Below are 17,306 nucleotides of genomic sequence, written 5' to 3' on the forward strand. Positions count from 1 at the left end.
CGAATTAATTTTTTGCCAGATATGAAAGATTGACTTAATTCTTAAATTTAAAATGTATTTGATTTTTGGAGAACTTTTAAAAAAATTTACAGTTACTGCCCTTTACCTGCATACAGCACTGTACAGAAAAGATAAAGTAATATAATAGATGACAAAAATGCAAAAAAATGAAAATTTTGCAGTTACTGCCCTTTACCATCACACGGCAGTATTGTTCAGCTGCAGTGATGCTTTCTAAATTGCCATAATTTATTATACAATCAATGCAGGAGCTATACATTTAATCAAAATAAAAAACGAAAGTTCAGCGTACTTATAGTTACGTTCTTGTTAAATTTATACTATGAAAACATTTAAAAAAAGGCTACAAATTTAATCCGGATAAATGAGGGCCGGATAAACGAGGTCCTACTGCAGTAGTATTTTTCAACTCATTTTCGTAGTGTTGTATTTATTTCCGTATCTCGATAGTTCTGCGTAATATCAAAGATGAGCGCACCACGTTTTGAGAATAATTGCGTTTGATCATAATTACATTGGTATTTTGGGACTGGTAATACCAGTACTACCACGTTATGTAAATTAATTTTAACAAGAGCGATATTTTGCTTATTTTTTATTTGATAATGGCTTACATTTACCACCAGCATACATTTTTCAAAAAATTGTGCATGACAGTGTTATGTGTGCTCGTTATGCTATTCCCCACGATTATAAATTTCTATCCTATGAGTACTTGTTGTTATTGTATAGAGTGTACTATCTGTGAGTACTTGCTTATGAGCAATTTTAAGAACATGTAGTTAACACTTGTGAAAATCTCATCTATGTCGCTACAATTGTGGCACGCAAAAACTTTGGAATCCTAAGGTATTAACTAAAAGGTACAGCGTCTAGGCGAAAAGCTTTTATTTTTCACCATTTATTTAAGAATTACATAGTTTAGATAAAAAATTTCCATACGAATTGCTAATAGATCTTTGAAAGAACTCTGGAAAATCCTCTACCAAAGTAAAGAAATAAAATAGTAATTATGATTTTAACTAAACATATTTTTAACATTTAAATATTTTTTGTAACAGTTCTTTAACATCATATAAAATTTTTTGTGCACATTTATTTATTCATATTATTATTATTATATATATATTTTTAAAGTAATGTATCCTCGGCCGTTCACAAAAATTTTTCGCAAGTTTCGACGGTCCCCGAGTCAAAAGTTTTTTTTTTCCTTTTCTTTTTCCAAAAAAAAAAAGGAACGAAAAAGGAAAAAATTAAGAAAAAAGGGGAAGAAAATCTCACCGATCTGTAAAAAAATTGGTATGTTTTCAACAGTCTGCAAACGCAAAGTTTTTTTTTTTTTTTAATAAACAGAAACAAGAAAAAAAAAAAGAAAAAAAAAAGAAAAAAAAATCATCACCGCTTCTGCGACTTTTTCCAAACTCTCTTGTCGGTCCGTGGGTCAAAAAAGGTTGAAAAACGTGTGTAGCAGACATTTTAAAATTAATGCTAAGTAAATTTTGACATTGTTTTAATAAGGTAGTCATAAAATATATCACTAATTACAAATTCCACCAGCATTTACTAAACCAGTATTAGTCCTAACTTTCTTCTGTAAGAGTGGAATTTCCTATGATTCGTGTAAATACGTGATTCCACATGACTTTAACTTCTACTTTTACCCTTTTAGCTACCTGTAACGATGATGAAGAGTATTGGGTATGCATGCCCAAAGTAAGAAACACTTGCTACAACGTTGCCAGATTGATGACAAAGAAAGATAAAGACTGTGTGTCTGGCTGCTTCTGCAAAGAAGGCCTAGTTAAAGACGAAGAATCAGATGAATGTTTGGAACCAGAAGACTGCCCGACGCGTAAGTAGCTTCATGAGATTAAAGCCCTGTATGCTAAGTGTGGTATACAGGATTTCCATAAGATCAGGGGTGTGTTGGGGCCGAAATGCACAGGAGCACTGTTCAGAAATATCATTCCCATTAATATCTAATTTTATTGTATTCAAAAATCATAATTTCTTTCCAAAATAGGTTTATTTTATTCTATTCAAATCTAAAGTCTTCTTAAAATTTACATTTTTAAAAGCATTTTTGAACCTTATAATAAATGGCTTTGTTTTAAAATGTGTAAACCAAAATAGTGCACAGTTAAAAGAAAGGATGTCCCATTTATCTGCTTATCCAATTTGTTTGGTGTTTCGTATTTTTCATTTAGATATCTTTTAGTAATCAATAGGTGATGATTTTTTTTAATATCTCAATATTAAAAGTTTGGCTAATATACATAAATTTTACACAGTTATAATGTGTAGCATTGAATAGTTTTTTGGCAAATTCTCTCCCCCCCCCCCCTGTTTCCGTTTTATTACATTCTTTTTTACATTCGTATGATGAAAAGGGTGTAAAAAACATTTCAAGAAATAGAGAGGTTAAAACAAACCTAAAACATAAGAAAAAAACTTGTTTCAAATAAATTCAAAATATTTTTATATAAATAATACTATCTGTTACAATTTATTCCAGTCCACTATACGATTACTAAATTTGATTAATGCGAACATTTTTTTACAAATTATTATTATTAACGCCCCAGCTTAGATTTACCTATTGAGCTTTCGCACAACCCAATACAGATACAAATACAAAGAGACAACCAGCAACAGGCTATGAGCCCAGTTAGGCTGGTCCTAGTCAGCTTATCAATCCTCAATGAAGATCAAGAACCCTCTCAAAACTATTCACACCATTGCCAAGTAACAGCTCTCTCTCTCTGCTTCTGGTAAACTATTCCAAATTCCAACAACCCTCTTATAGTAACAATTTTTCCTGTTTAGCTTGGGATTTAGAAAGCTTACAATAATGCCCTCTGGTTTTGCCATATGTGCAGAAATGTAGCCCTTAAACGTCATCTGTTTTAGTAAACTAAAATAAGTGGATCATGTCCACTCTTGATATTCATTGCTCAAGACTATATTTCATGTTCCGGGAATCTTTTGCGATTTGTCAATGCAAAACAAGTCTGAAGATGGTCTCTGTTCATTATTTTCCTTATACACAAAGTGGACCTGGTCTCTTTCAGTGATTAATACACTTACTAATACGGAAAATAATTGATGTTTCAAACTTATTTCAATAAACTTAAGTAGCTGGATGATTAAGTAGCTCTTACTATTCTTTGCTCAAGACTAGAACTCATCTTCCGTAATTGATCAATGCGAAACGAGTCTGAATATAGTCTCTGTCCGTTCTTTTCCTAGTGTCACAATGGGCAGAAAGAGTGACTTTCAGTGACTAAATCAATGCTGACAATAAATAATTTCTCAAACTTATTTGACGCGTCAATGCTTAAAAATAAAATATAAAATCAATTTTTAAGTGAGGCTTTGGGTAGTTCAAAAAATCTTTTTTTCAGCTAGAGTCCAGGACATCCCCTATTTTTTTAGACTTACTAATAGTATTATGCTGTAAAAGTTTTAGTTTCTTACTCAAATTTTAAGAGGGTGCTGAACGACGTAACATGGAAAATATCACACAAATTTAGTAACATTTTATTTTCCCAGCTGTTTTTTTTTTTTTTTTTTTTGTAAATAATTGTTTTATTGCAATGTATATGCATATTACTTGTAAGTATTATAATATGTAGCATTATTTTTCAGTTCATACATTTTTTAACCCCTCCCCTCTCTCCATACTTATGAAGTTTGGGGGAGGGTATTGAGCACCCTCTTTCAGTTGAAATAAAAAAGTAAAAACTCTTAAAGTATATTACCATCCACAAGTCTAAAAACCTTGAGAGGTGTCCCGTTATCTAAGAGAAACTTTTTTTTTTTACACGTATTTTTGAACCACCATAGTGAAGCTGATAATTGTTACCACTAATTCTGTCTATTTTCTTAGCTACATGCGAAAAGAAGGAGCAGGCAGTAATATGCTTAGATCCATGCAACACTTGCAGTATATTTAGAGGCTGCACTAACTGCACATTCACCAGTTGCAATGAAGGTTGCGACTGCCCAGAAGGCTTTAAACGCGACGACAACGCAGAGTGTATCCCAGCGGATGACTGCCCACCATGTGAGTAACTCAACGTATCTCTTTAATCAACAAAAATTTGTGGAATTGTGAACTTCAGAATGCGGTCCTAACATGTCATCATAAAATGTAGAGAAGTAGGGAAACATGGGGCAAAGTGAAATAGCGGGGCAAAGTGAAATGGTGAAATATTAAATCCGCTTTTAGCTTCACTAATCTGGTATTATTTTAATTATGGACTGCCCACCATGTAACTCAACATGTCTCTTTAATCAACAATATTTTGTGGAATTGTGAACGTCTGAATGTGGTCCTACCATTTATTTATAAAACATATAAAATTAGAGAAGTAGGAGAACATGGGGCAAAGTGAAATAGCGGGGCAAAGTGAAATGGTGAAATATTTAATCCGCTTTTAACTTCACCAATCTGGTATTATTTTAATTATATAGTACCATATGTAGTCTACTCCAGTCAGGAAAAAAACACCGCCGATGATTAAAGCATTTGGTAATAGAGGCAATTGAAAAAAAATTGATAATCATATTGTAATATTTTGTTATAAATCAGAAACTATTTTTGTCACTATAAAATGATAAAGTTCTTGTTATTAACATTTTAAATATTTATTGAGACTTCGTACTATTCAATTCAGTATTGATTTAGTTAATATTAAGCTTCTTGGTATTTTAAATAAATTTTACAATAGGGAAGTTTTCGATTTTTCAATTTTATTTTTATATGATGTAACATGTATGAACATCATAGGTGAAAAAAATTTTTGCGATACGTTAAGTAGTTTTTTTAAATTAATTATTAAAGTTCAAGCGCTTGTGACGTCAAATGGCATAGGAAGTGACGTCACGCGCTCTTCCGATAGGCGAGAAGCTGAAGGACGTGCATATTCGACATCGAAGACGAAACGTAAAAGGCTTATCTCCTCGCATTTAACTCTTCGCGTTTCTGGAATATTAAACCTCTCATCCTCTCGGAAATATTCGAATACCATCATTGATGTTAATTGAGGAAGATTATTTAGATTGTGCTTTAACGAATCCGGCCTCCATAGTGTGTTCAAAAGAATTATTGAATTTCTAAAAAATAAAAATATCAGCGCGCTCAAAATGTCCCTAGCGAAAACAAGGGATCTTCGGCGGAAGGCTGCCCATTAGCGCCCTGTGACGTAGGCTCGTGACGTTTCAGAAGCGCGCACTTTTGCTCGTGGATTTTTAAAAATGCATTAAAAATCAATCACGGTGTTTTAAAATTCGGCGATGGTGCATTTTTTAGTTTTGAGGGTCAATTAACAATATCCAATAGCCAAAATATGAACATTTAATAGGTTGCAACTTCCCTATTAGTCTAGTACATACGGGACAAAGTGGATGGGGCATAGTGAAATAGTTATTTCATTTACTCACTTAATCATGTATATAAATCACTTACGCTTTCACTCATTAATTACTTCATTTACATTCCTTCTTTTAGTAATTCACATATTTATTCATTTCTTTTACTCGATCATTTATTTTTCTTCATGGATTAATTGATTTATTCATTTAATTATTCGTTTTTTGTTTCATTATCTTTTCAACTATTTATTCAACCTTTTATTTACTAACTCTTTTGATCAAAAATATGTTTTATAATCGAATAGAAAATATTTCATTGGAAAAATATTTTATTTTTTACTTTGCCTCGTAAAAAAAAGTGAAAATTTTAAACTTTTTTTTTTGAAAACTCAAATTTACTGCCAAAAATAAAAAGTGCTGTTTACACGCAAGTTTTATTGTAAAATACAATGTCCTTTCTTTATGTACTGTAATTTTCAAAACAAATTTCTGGTTTATTCATTTTGAAAAAAATCAGTCATCTTAACCATTTTACATTGCCCCACATTCTCCTACTAAAACTGTTTCCAACGATGTGGCTTAACTACAAAGATAGTGCTCCCCCTCCCCTCCATCCCTTTTTAGTGTTTAAGTCTGTCAACATTTTCAGAGAGCTCAAATGTAATAAAACTGTATTATGCGAAACTGCATTCTCACTAAAGTTTCCAGCATTTCTTCAGAAAATAAGCGGATTTACGTAAAATGTTTTTCTGCTGCAAGAAGTCAATATATTTCCTTAAAGCAACGTTTCAAAAGTATGAAACTGTGAAATACTTTAAGAGTTTTTCTTATGTATTATACCAATAGATGCAACAACCTAAATCAGAAATAAAATTGGGGTAGTTGAAAGTAATGTTGCGGAGTCGGACAGATTTTGGGGTAAAGGAATCGGGAGTCAAAAGTTTAAAATTCAAAGAGTCCGAGTCGGCAACTTTCCTTTAAAATACGCAACTGTACCAGTGCTTGCGGAATCGGAGTCGAACTGATTTTGGGGTAAAGGAGTCGGATCGATCATCCCCCCCCCCCCGACTCCGCTGCCCTGGTTGAAAGCAGATAAGTTGTGGCTTCAAGTTTACCGTCAGGCCCTGAAAAACGCTGGGCCCAGGATCAGGGATCCTCATTTCTTCTCAACGTTACATTTAATAGATTTTGCATTTATGAGACTTGAAATTAATTTTACTAAAAACAAAAATTTATTAAAATGTCTTTTGTTTCTTTTTATTTAATTCCCAATTATTTGCAGTTCAAATAAAATATTCAGTATGTTTGTAAAACAAATTATCTAAGAGTATTACGTTGACATTTTTTGCAGTTTTTGGAAATAGAGTATATCTGGAAGTGAAGGGTCTGCATAAACACTAAGATCAGGACCCTACTATGGCTTGATCGGGTCCTGTTTATTGTAAATGTTAAGAAAACCATGCGTAACGTGGGATGCTAATCAGTCCCCGTATTATTTTTCAGGTTCAGAAAGTGATGAGTGATGAGTAGCATATAAAAAAGACTACAGGTGTTGAGAAGTCAAAAACAGAAGCCTCGGAAATATACGATGAGTGTTGTAATGCTGGAAAGAAGAAAATAAAAATGTGAAAGCTGTTCATGTACTAGATTGTTACAAATAAGAAGCGAATAAAAAGTACAATAAAAGTTATCAATGTCATTTTACAAATGAAACACATTAAGACAAAAATAAATGATTATATAAAATGAAATTTTTAGAAAAAAAAATCCATAAATTTGCAATTGATAAAGAAATTTCTAGGTAGTTACTAGAATGCCCACAGAGCGCAAAAAGTAAGTGGGTAATCACAGGTGCAAAAAAAATTCGTTCAAATCAGAACTTCCTAACTGCTACTTTGTTTGAAATAAACAAAAAACGTTTCATTTATTTTGCGAACGTACTCATACAAACTGAATTACGGGTGGTTACAATTATAATAACTAAAAGAGTAAGAGTGACGTAACATCATTTTCTTACCATAAAGAAAATTAATTACGCGGGGAAAATTGCTTGAAAAAATAAATTTAATGTGAACTGGATGAAACGTCTTCTATTGTATTTTGCAATCGACATTGGAGCTGTAACTATATTTTGTGCTAGTTTACAGGTATGGGTATGTCATTTGAAAACTCTTCAATCGAAACGACCAAAGGTTACAGTTCAATATATATTGCATTAAGAAAAGAAAATACATTTGCACGAACAAATATCTTTTTTGAATACACATTTCAAAAAATTAAGAGGAGCAACTGCGCCCTCTTCTTCCACTACTAGCCTGCTGGTTTGTATTAATAAGGTAACTACTGTTTTACTCCCATTATTTTAAGCAATAGCTTTGCCAGTTTTGAAAATATATATTTATATATTTGACAAAAATTATTCTTATTATTTTGTTAACACATTGACGATGGAAAGCACAACAAATTGTTCTGGACAGCAACTACGAAAGAATTCAGAAACACTATCGCCAATTTTGTGCAAACAGAAAGTGAGGTCTCAAACTCTTGAAGAAAGATTGACTTTTCAATTGGCCAAGGATCTTGTTTAGTAAAGGAATGCGCGATTAATACATTTTGACAAATCTTACGAAAGTTTTGATTTTATTAATTGACCTCTTAATGCACCTGTATTAGACAAATTTAAATTTATCCTTGAAAAAATGTGTAAATTTTCGCTTAATGTGTTTCACGTGTAAGCTGACTGTATGCTCGTAGCAGAACATTTTATTTTTTCATTTAACCAATATCTTTAGACCGATAGCAGAAACCGCGCCGTGCGACGCGACGCGACTCCACGACGCCTGATTCCTAGACGGTCTAGTGCAGACAATTTCTAAACTGAAAAGATTTTTTTTCTGCTCTAATCAGTCGAAGCAGAAATCTACAGTGCCGAAGAGAGAAAAAGTGAAATTAAAAAAGACGCTTAAATCTGTGCAGGAGCTTCAGTGGTGAAGAGTTTAGAGCACTAGCTAGCTATAGCTTGACCACGGAGAGATGGCGATAAACGGGAAGAGGAAACAGAACACTTCATTTGGTAATCGGTAGGATCAGCAAGATCGAGCAAGCAGTAAAGTTTTTAAACGTTTTTACTTAGTATTTCCTACTCTACTAACAGTAAAGTTTTTACTACTTACTACCTTATCGGTAGTTAATCGGTAAGATTGCAGTATAGTTTTTAATATTCGCGAGATCTGGCTGAACGCATTTATAACAAAATGAGGGAGTCCATTTCCGCTCCGAGTTCATCCGCCATAGTCAAACTATAGGGGAAGATGACCCAAAGCGGGTAGGCCTTCGTATGCCCCCCTCCCCATGGTGTGCAAGCGGCGATGCATACGTATGTCGCGTTTACGTGAACACCCCCAAGTTTTTATCAGTCCCAGCGAAGCAGCAGTGAAATAGCATGGCGCAACCAGGCTTAAAATTAAAAAGATGATACATTTCTAAAAAAAATTAAGTTTTGTAACTTATTCTGATTAGTCGAAGACCTGCTTATTTTTTTGATTGTCAATGATACTACGTTATTCTGACACCATCCACTTACAACATACGATAGTCATTTCGTTTGTTTCTTTTTTAAATTTAAGGTTATAATTATTGAAATAAAAAACGTGCCTTCGGGCAAAGCGGATATAGGATTTAATCATATATTTATTTATAGTTTTTTGACTCGTGTGCTGACTTAGATTTCCTATTTCAATAGGATAAATCTAACTTTAAAAAGATATTTTTTAGGATCGCAATAAATTAGTCAATTAATTTAATCAGTAATTTCTTTATGTTTCATAAACAAATGTGCTGACCTTAAATTGGATAAGTAAAACTTTTTTATATATTTTTTTATAAAGGCAAGTAGGTAGTCAACTAATTTAATCATTTATAACTTCATATTTGATTGGCAAATGCACCCAATCAGAATTAGTTAAGCTTACCCGCTTTGGGCTCCCTTGTAGGGCAAAGCGGGTTTTTCAAATATTTGTAAAGCTTGATAATAAATAAATATTGGGTTTGAAATAACACAAAAATCATTTTTTATTTTGAAGTCAAGAACCCTGCTAGGAAATATAACCGAAATTGTTACGATCAAAACCCAAAAACTACAAATTTCGAGCGTTCTTCGAAAACCTACCCGCTTTGGGCAACCCTCCCCTACCTGCGCCGCAGTTTTCAATTTTGAAGCTTTTTAACTTACGTTCTACCAATAAATTTTAAATTGTTTTTTAGGCATTCCTTGGTAATGATTTTAAGTATTATGGCTAATCTAATGTTGGTTTGCTTTAAAGACTTTTTTTCTTATTTTAATTCTGTGTCGTAGACTGCTGACGGAAAATTCTGCTGCCGGGATCTTTAATAATACCAAAAAAAAAAAAAAAAAAAAAAAAAAAAAATTAAAAGAAAGAAAACTAACAGTATTGATTTCTTCCACGTGCGCTCATTTAAAAAAAAAAAAAAAAAAACATTTACGAGTTAAAAAAGCATTAACAGTACGCATTGAAAGTCTTTGAAAAGATTATCATTCGATGCAAGATATGCCAAATTAGTTCTTAATCAGTGCCTCATAATCCCAAATTCCAGTTGTCCAAAAGTAAAATATTGATCTGTTGCACATTTGTATTTGGTTGCTATTGAGTAGACGTTTAGCCTATTTTCGGCAAAAAGTGATTAAAAAAAAAATAACTGTAATTTGAATTCCGAAACTTTGAATTCAAATTATGTTTTTCGCAATCACGAGTTGCGACAAGACTCTACTGGTTAGAGTTATTGTTTCTAGAAATGGCTCCCCCGCCCAAGCATGTCCCTCCTCCTGGGTGCTTACGTGTATATAGTTGTGTGCGTGTGTGTGTAGGCTTACGTGTGTGCACGTAGGCGTGTGTATGTGTGTAAAGGTGTGCGCGCGTAGGCGACTGTGTATGCGCATGCGTGTGTAGGACATGGACGCCACCGCCCAGCAAAAGTGGGTTCCGGGAGACAGTGCTCAGGACCAGCCGCGCCGCCGCCGGTGGACGGTGGTGCTGCAGGCCTAGTCCAAGATGAAAAAGGAACCGGAACATCAAGGACTGTCAAGTGAGAACAATAAGCAATCGTGATTGCTCAAAAAAAAAAAACATTAATTTTTTTTAAACGGAAAAAGGATATTACAGTCGAACCTTCATATATCGAACTTCCACAGACCGAAATTTTCTATGTATCGAAATCCCAGCAAATTTCTATGTTTATTACATAGAAAAATTGTTTCTATATATCGAAAAAATTTCTATATATCGAATTTTTTTTCCGAGACATTCGTAGATTTTTTTTCCTCTTTAGACTGTTTGTCTCATGAAAAATAAAGGTTAGGGGAGAAAATTATGTTCACTAAAGGTTGCTACGAAAATCATAAGGAATCTGGGGTTGAGGGCTGTGTAGATAGGTCGTTGTTTCGTTCTAGAATTCTTAAATTCCCTCAAGTTTATTTCAAATATCTTAATTGTAACCAGTAACATTGTAAAATCAGTTTCAAGTCATCCCTTTCGTCTGTTGATTATCGTTCCTAATCGTTTTAGCTGCAGTAAAAATCATTCAAGTTAAGTAGATTAATTTTTTACTTTTCTCTCGATTTGTCAAAACCAAAATCCCCTTTGTTGCAGATCAAATTGAATTGCCGAAGAATGAAGATGTATGAAGGCGCAAAAATGTAATTTCCGTTATTTTTTTAATTATTAACTTTCATTTAATCCGATGCTAGTATAAATTAGAAATTAGGTTTCATACACGAAAATCAGCTTTAATTTTAATGTTTTAGAAGATTTTTAGGATAAAATGAGATCGTTTCTATATATCGAAATTTCTATCTATCGAATTTCTTTCCGGCAATTTGCTACTTCGATATATGGAGGTCCGACTGTAATTGAATGAAGTGCTTAAATATTAAAAGTTAAAATATCAATTGTGGGGTTATAAGGTTTGGAAGTGTCTGTCTGCCGTCCCAACCCCTCTATTGACTTGAGGGAACAGTTCTGTCCGTGGCTGCAATTCGGGCCTCTCTCCCCCCTCCCCACACTATTTATGGTTCATGTATTTACTTTATTTTCCAATTTAGGAACCAAAACTAGAAATTATAAAAAACAAGCTGATGTGTGCATCACATGACTACCTTTTACACCAATTTAATGTTATTTCTCCATTATTGGAAAAAGTTATTACGTACATAATTCATCAAAATCTTCAGAAAACGTGATTACAGCTGTTAGACTTGCAACAATTATCACTCATATGCTCTCAAAACCAGCTTGAGAAAGCGCTTTTTTTCTCTTTTTTTTTTCTTTCATTTTTTTGCTGCCGCTAAAAATCTTATGGTTTTTAGTTGCCGTTTTTTGCCCCCCCCCCTCCCCCTTGTTTTTCAGTCCCAATCACCACCTCTGGTTCTCTTTGAGCGAATTTATTTATTTATTTAATAGGCCAGAAATTTAAAAAAAAAAAACCTCAGAAAAACCACTAACACTAAATTATTGTCATTTTATTTTAAACTCTAAATTGCTCTTCAAGAAAATACCAAAAAAGTTTCGAACATGTTTAGTTTTTTGAGCAATCACGATTGCTTTTCGTTTTTACGTTCATAGCTGATGTCTTATACTTTTTGAGGCCTCCGCGCACCGGTGCTCAACCGGAGTGGAGGCTCCTCGTCCCCTGGAATAATATATGTAAGTGTTAACTATATACACAATGAAAAACCGGTTCTTTGGGCAACCGAGGCCTTCTAGATAGATGGGCAAGCATCCGAAAAGCGCATGCTTGCAGCTGAGCACATGCTCACATACCAATTCTTTTACCGAAGCTTGATAATGTGCAAACAGCGTTGCATCCAGAGGGATTCACTTTTGCCCGTTAAGTTCAAGATTCGTGCGTTCAATGGCGGCCAGTGGTAGCAGCTACAAAATTGCGCATTTATGTTAGGAATCGACTTTATTTACACCCGACCCCTCTCGTCTTTACATAATCCTCTTTAGACAAAAACAGCATCCAGTCCTAGGAATCGAGCCACTGGCATCTGTTGAATATTGATATCTTGAATGCAAATTATGTGTTTGGCAATTATAATTGAGACAGGAAACATTTAAATCAATCACTCCAAAAGCAAAAGCTAACCAACATAATCAAAATGGCTTATTTACTTTATGTTTATTTGAAATTCTGCATAAACTAATAATTATAGTTCCTTTTTTTTAACTGTACAGTTTTAAAGAGGTAGTATTTAACTGAATTGACATTTTTTACAACATTTGGTTTGAGTTTTCTCAAACAATGCATGTTTCACTCATCGATCCCGAGCTGCTATAGTTAGCAATGTCATTTGACTCTTATATTTGGTAATTAGCATATACATCTTCTCAATGTTAGAAATAACAAGTAGAAGAGCTCGGGTGTTGTATGATTCTTTAAGCTTCCTCTTAATTTCGAAGCAGCTGATCATATTGAATGGCAAAACTGTTCTCTAACAAAACCACCTCTTTCAATGCATCTGCAAGACCAAGACTTGGAAGAAATATGGAAAGAACAAGAAGAGTTTACAGAACTCACTTTTGAGGAAGTTCCCCGACTGTTAAACGTTAAAAAAACGACTGTTAGACATTGTGAAAGCTAATATCTAAAGCTGCAATAAAAGCTTGGTAAAACTGCATGAGATGGATACATTCGCGCATAACTTCAAGCTGGAAAGAACTTCTAATGTTTGACAACGAGGGACAATGGTATTCAAACAACCTAACATTTAATGTGCATAAGGTATTGTGCTGTGCTGCTAAGCACAAAAGTCGTATCTGCAGTCGAGTTCAAAATGAGAAATTGCCATTTAAAGTTTTGCGCCTCCATGTATTTGATTCAGATGCAATTTTTTTAAATTAAAAAATATACATATTTCCCACTGTTAAATGACCATAAAACATTGTTGTATTTAGGTGAAGTGGCAAAGCGAAATGGAAAGATTGGGTGCCTGGAACATTGAGCGTTGTGTTAAATACTGGGTTACGAGACAGCAGATTCACACGTAGGTGAGGACATTGTCGTGAGCATGGCGCCACTGCGCATCGTAGCGTATGTTGTGATGTTCGACAACCTGGTAGCCAGTTTTCTTTGACAAAATGAACCCTTTTAAATAATACGCCCCCTTCCCCACCTTCCCTCATGAACGAAATTGCTAAAAAGAAAAGAAAAAAAAAACGTAAAAATTTCGATGGCGTTGGGTGCACCCTATTCTCTCCTCCATGGAAACTCTATAGATATAAAAGAAAATCTTGCTGCCAAAGATGATGTTCACGTGAAAGTTAAAATTCAAGCAAAAATACTGTTAAAAGAAGGAAAGAAAAAGTAAAGTAAAAATGGAAAAGAGCTGTTTTTATTGAAAATGAGTAAAATATTGGTACGAGAATTGCAATAAATATATACGTGTGTTTTTAATTAAAAATGTTTTGAAGATTGCCTTGTAATGAACTTATACAAAATTAAATCATCAAAACATAAATCTGGGTCGAAACTTCATTTGCATAAAGCTACATTCCACAAATTTCATTTTACTTAAAAAGAGCTGCCGAGAGCTTAACTGGGGTCACAGGAAAAATATTAACTAAGAACCCCACCTAACTGCCAGACCCTACTGTCTGCCCACTTAGCAATAGGATCTAAATAATTTTTGACTGTTTTTCTTATTCTTCAATTTTTTTAACTCCATAACGTTGACATCATCAGCAAAACAGCTCAAGTTTCCAAAAATATTTTCTATCATTTATAAAAGTAATAAAAAGAGGTCCAAAAACTGATCCTTGAAGAACCCCACGTAAACATTTCACTTCATTTAGAATGATTTCCCCTCGAAACGACTATTTGTTTCCTTCCAGTCAGCCAATTCCAAACCCAAATTAAAATTTTCCCTCTGCTTCTTATATCAGCTAGTTTGCTTAGCAGAGTACTTTATTGAAAGCGTTTTGAAAATCAATATGAGCAACATCTACACACTTTTTGTTATCTAATGCTATGGTGTCATAGAAATGCAATAAATTAGTAGCACACGGTTTACCTTTCTTGAAACAATATTGCAAACTAGTCAACAGACTATTAGTCTCCAAGAAATTCATATAATCTTGATTTTGATTAAAGTTTCAAAAGTTTTACAAACCACTGAAGTCCGACTTACATGTCTATAAAGTGTGTCCCAAAAGTTTAGAGACAACAAGGTTTTCATGTTTTACAAGTTAAAAAGAGAAGTAACGAATTCAAAACAATTATAAAAAATGTCAGTACAATATTAATACTTAATAAAAAAAATTACACAATCACAGACTTTGTGATAAAAATTTAAACTAATATTTTACTGCCCAGGAAGTTTATAGACAAATCATTATTTTCCTTTAATGTTCAAAATTTTAAGCCATTTTTTCTAATAACTTCAAAAACTCGATCAGGCATACTTCAAACAAGAGACTGAAGAACTTCTGGCTTTAATGAAAACCAACTGCTCCAATAAAATGCTTGGGTTTATCAATAGCTCTATTTCAAACAAATCTAAAGAAGTTCTTCTGCCCCTATATTGAAGTTTGGTAAGACCTCATTTGGAGTATGGTGTTCAGTTTTGGTCTCCTTATGCCGGCTACAAGGCTAATAAATGGACTTTCTCATTTAGACTACGATTCCAGGCTTAGAATGCTGAAAATGTACAGTCTTGAGCAAAGAAGAGACCGAAGGGACTTGATTCAGGTGTTTAAATTTATTAAAATGAAGATGTTACGGAGCTAAAGTTTAGCACTGAAAACAGGACAAGGGGTCACTGTTTTAAGCTATTTAAATCTCAGGCTAACATGGATATTAGGAAAAATTATTATTTTAGCAGGGTAGTGGAACCTTGGAACAGCTTACCGGAAGGGGTGGTAATGAGCAAGGGAGTAGATAGTTTTAAGAGGGTCATTGATCTTCACTGGGGATTGTAAATTGACTAGGAACAGCCTAGCTGGGCCCAGAGCCTGTTACTGGTCGTCATATTTGTATTTGTAATTTGAAAAGCCTAAGATCTTGAACTGTTGCAAACTGCCTCCCATTAGCATATACATCTTGAGCTAATATTCCCCAGAAATTCTCTATTGGGTTTAGGCCAGGACTAAAGGCTGGCTAATCCATAAGAGTTACTTGGTTTTGTGTGTAAATCACATCATTGTAGAGTTAGACATGTGAATGGAGCAGTTGTCTTTGTTGGGATTTCCATTGGTTCTCACCAAGCAATTTTACAAATGGAAGTAACTTCTACAAGCGTTTTCCTATAATCTTCGGAACATTGAGGACCTTTCAAAAATGATATGTCGGTTTTTCCATTGAAAAGGAATGCACCTCAAACCATGAGTGAACCTTAATCTTCCCCTCATTGTCTGCTGAAAAAAGTTTGAAGTTCCTTGCAAATATCGTGCCAGTTATATGCGCAATCTTCAGGACCATCTAAATTGAATTTCTTTTCATCACTAAAAAGAACTTAACCATTCATTTCTCCCATTCATGTGATTTCAGGCCCACTGAACACGAGTATCTTTATGCAGTTTTGTAAACTTCGGCAAGGAAGAATTTTTCGATATACAAGAAATGCACTTGCCTGCAGTTGTCAACGTACTGTTGATTTTGACACTATAAAGCTTACTTCTTTACAAACTGACCGTGTTGACAGGCTCTGGGTTAAAAACTTCCCATCTCTCTATCTTGACGTTTAGTTATTTTCTTCGGTCTTCCAGAACAAAAGGTTTGCATCAAAACTATTATTTTTTTGACAAAATTTGGTAAATACCAGCCCTACTGCGTTCAATTTTACTTTCAATGTCAACCACTTTCCATCCACCACCCATTCAAACGATACATTTGCAAAATTTCCTTTTTAGACAACTGCACATTGCAGGACATCTTGGCAATCATACAGAACAGAAACGCAGGTTCGTTTTTGTGTCAAAAAACTTGTGCGTCACAAGAAAATGACCTTGTAGAATGCAAATTTTGACAACCAGGTTTTTCATCGATTGTCTTTATACTTTTGGGACAGCATTTTTTCGTTTATATTATTTTAAATTATATCTATGATCGATGAAAGTTGTTTGAGCATTTTATCATTATTATGTCATCATTTGTTATTTGCATAGCTTATTTCGCCTTGCTTACTCACATAGTTAGCAGGTGGTTTCAATAAAATAATTGTCTATAAACTTTTAGGACACACTTTAATTCTCTGCATTACAAATGTGACGACCAGCAACAGGCTCTTGGCCCAGCTAGGCTGGTCAGTCAATTTATTAGTCACCAATAGTCGGTGAAATTAGAGCAAAAACATTTCACTTCCGGATACCAGTATGAAATTTTGTACAGAGCTTATGTTCATATAAGAGAGTAAAAAAACTCCAAGAGGCAATTGATTGGAGGTCAAGATCCCCCCTATGGTGACGTCATCAAAATGGCCACCAGGTATCGGTTAGTACGTTGGTTTAACTGCTCAGAACTACATAATAGGTCATAATATTGTAAAATTCAAATACATTACCTGATAGCCGTTTAAAAAACCTCTTCAACAGTCTTCAGTTTTATTTTCTAAGACAAATAGTTCAATAATTATTACAATATCAACATGAAAATTGATAGGAAAACAAGGACTTTTCTGTATTCTCCGATATTGAAGTAAAAATTTTACTGTTTTACCTGCATTATAAAAGAACCTTTCCAGTTTCAATAAACTTAAATTTGTACTTCATGTTTTAATACCTTTTGTCAGTATTTTACCTATATATTGAATGAAAGAGGGGTTAACATATGCAGAAATAATCAAAGTCACCGCCCCAAATGGATCAAGGACTTAACAATTAATACTAGCATATAAT

At 33.8% G+C, this 17,306-nt stretch overlaps 1 protein-coding gene across 6 annotated transcripts in view; it reads left to right on the top strand.

Annotated features, from left to right (window-relative positions):
• Positions 1 to 8,084, top strand: part of LOC129221403 (dentin sialophosphoprotein-like) — a 65,234-nt gene extending 57,150 nt beyond the window's left edge. For 5 of the 6 annotated variants that reach the window (XM_054855876.1, XM_054855878.1, XM_054855881.1 and 2 more), the window contains 3 exons: positions 1,691 to 1,873; positions 3,911 to 4,087; positions 6,901 to 8,084. In XM_054855876.1, coding sequence (XP_054711851.1) covers positions 1,691 to 1,873; positions 3,911 to 4,087; positions 6,901 to 6,920 — 380 coding nt within the window. In that variant the 3' untranslated portion in view covers positions 6,921 to 8,084. The remainder of the gene's footprint in view (positions 1 to 1,690; positions 1,874 to 3,910; positions 4,088 to 6,900) is intronic. The other variant, XM_054855883.1, reaches the window with a different exon arrangement.
• The last annotated feature ends 9,222 nt before the right edge of the window (positions 8,085 to 17,306 follow it).

Source organism: Uloborus diversus, chromosome 4, assembly GCF_026930045.1.
Source record: "Uloborus diversus isolate 005 chromosome 4, Udiv.v.3.1, whole genome shotgun sequence".
Taxonomy (NCBI): Eukaryota; Metazoa; Arthropoda; class Arachnida; order Araneae; family Uloboridae; genus Uloborus; species Uloborus diversus.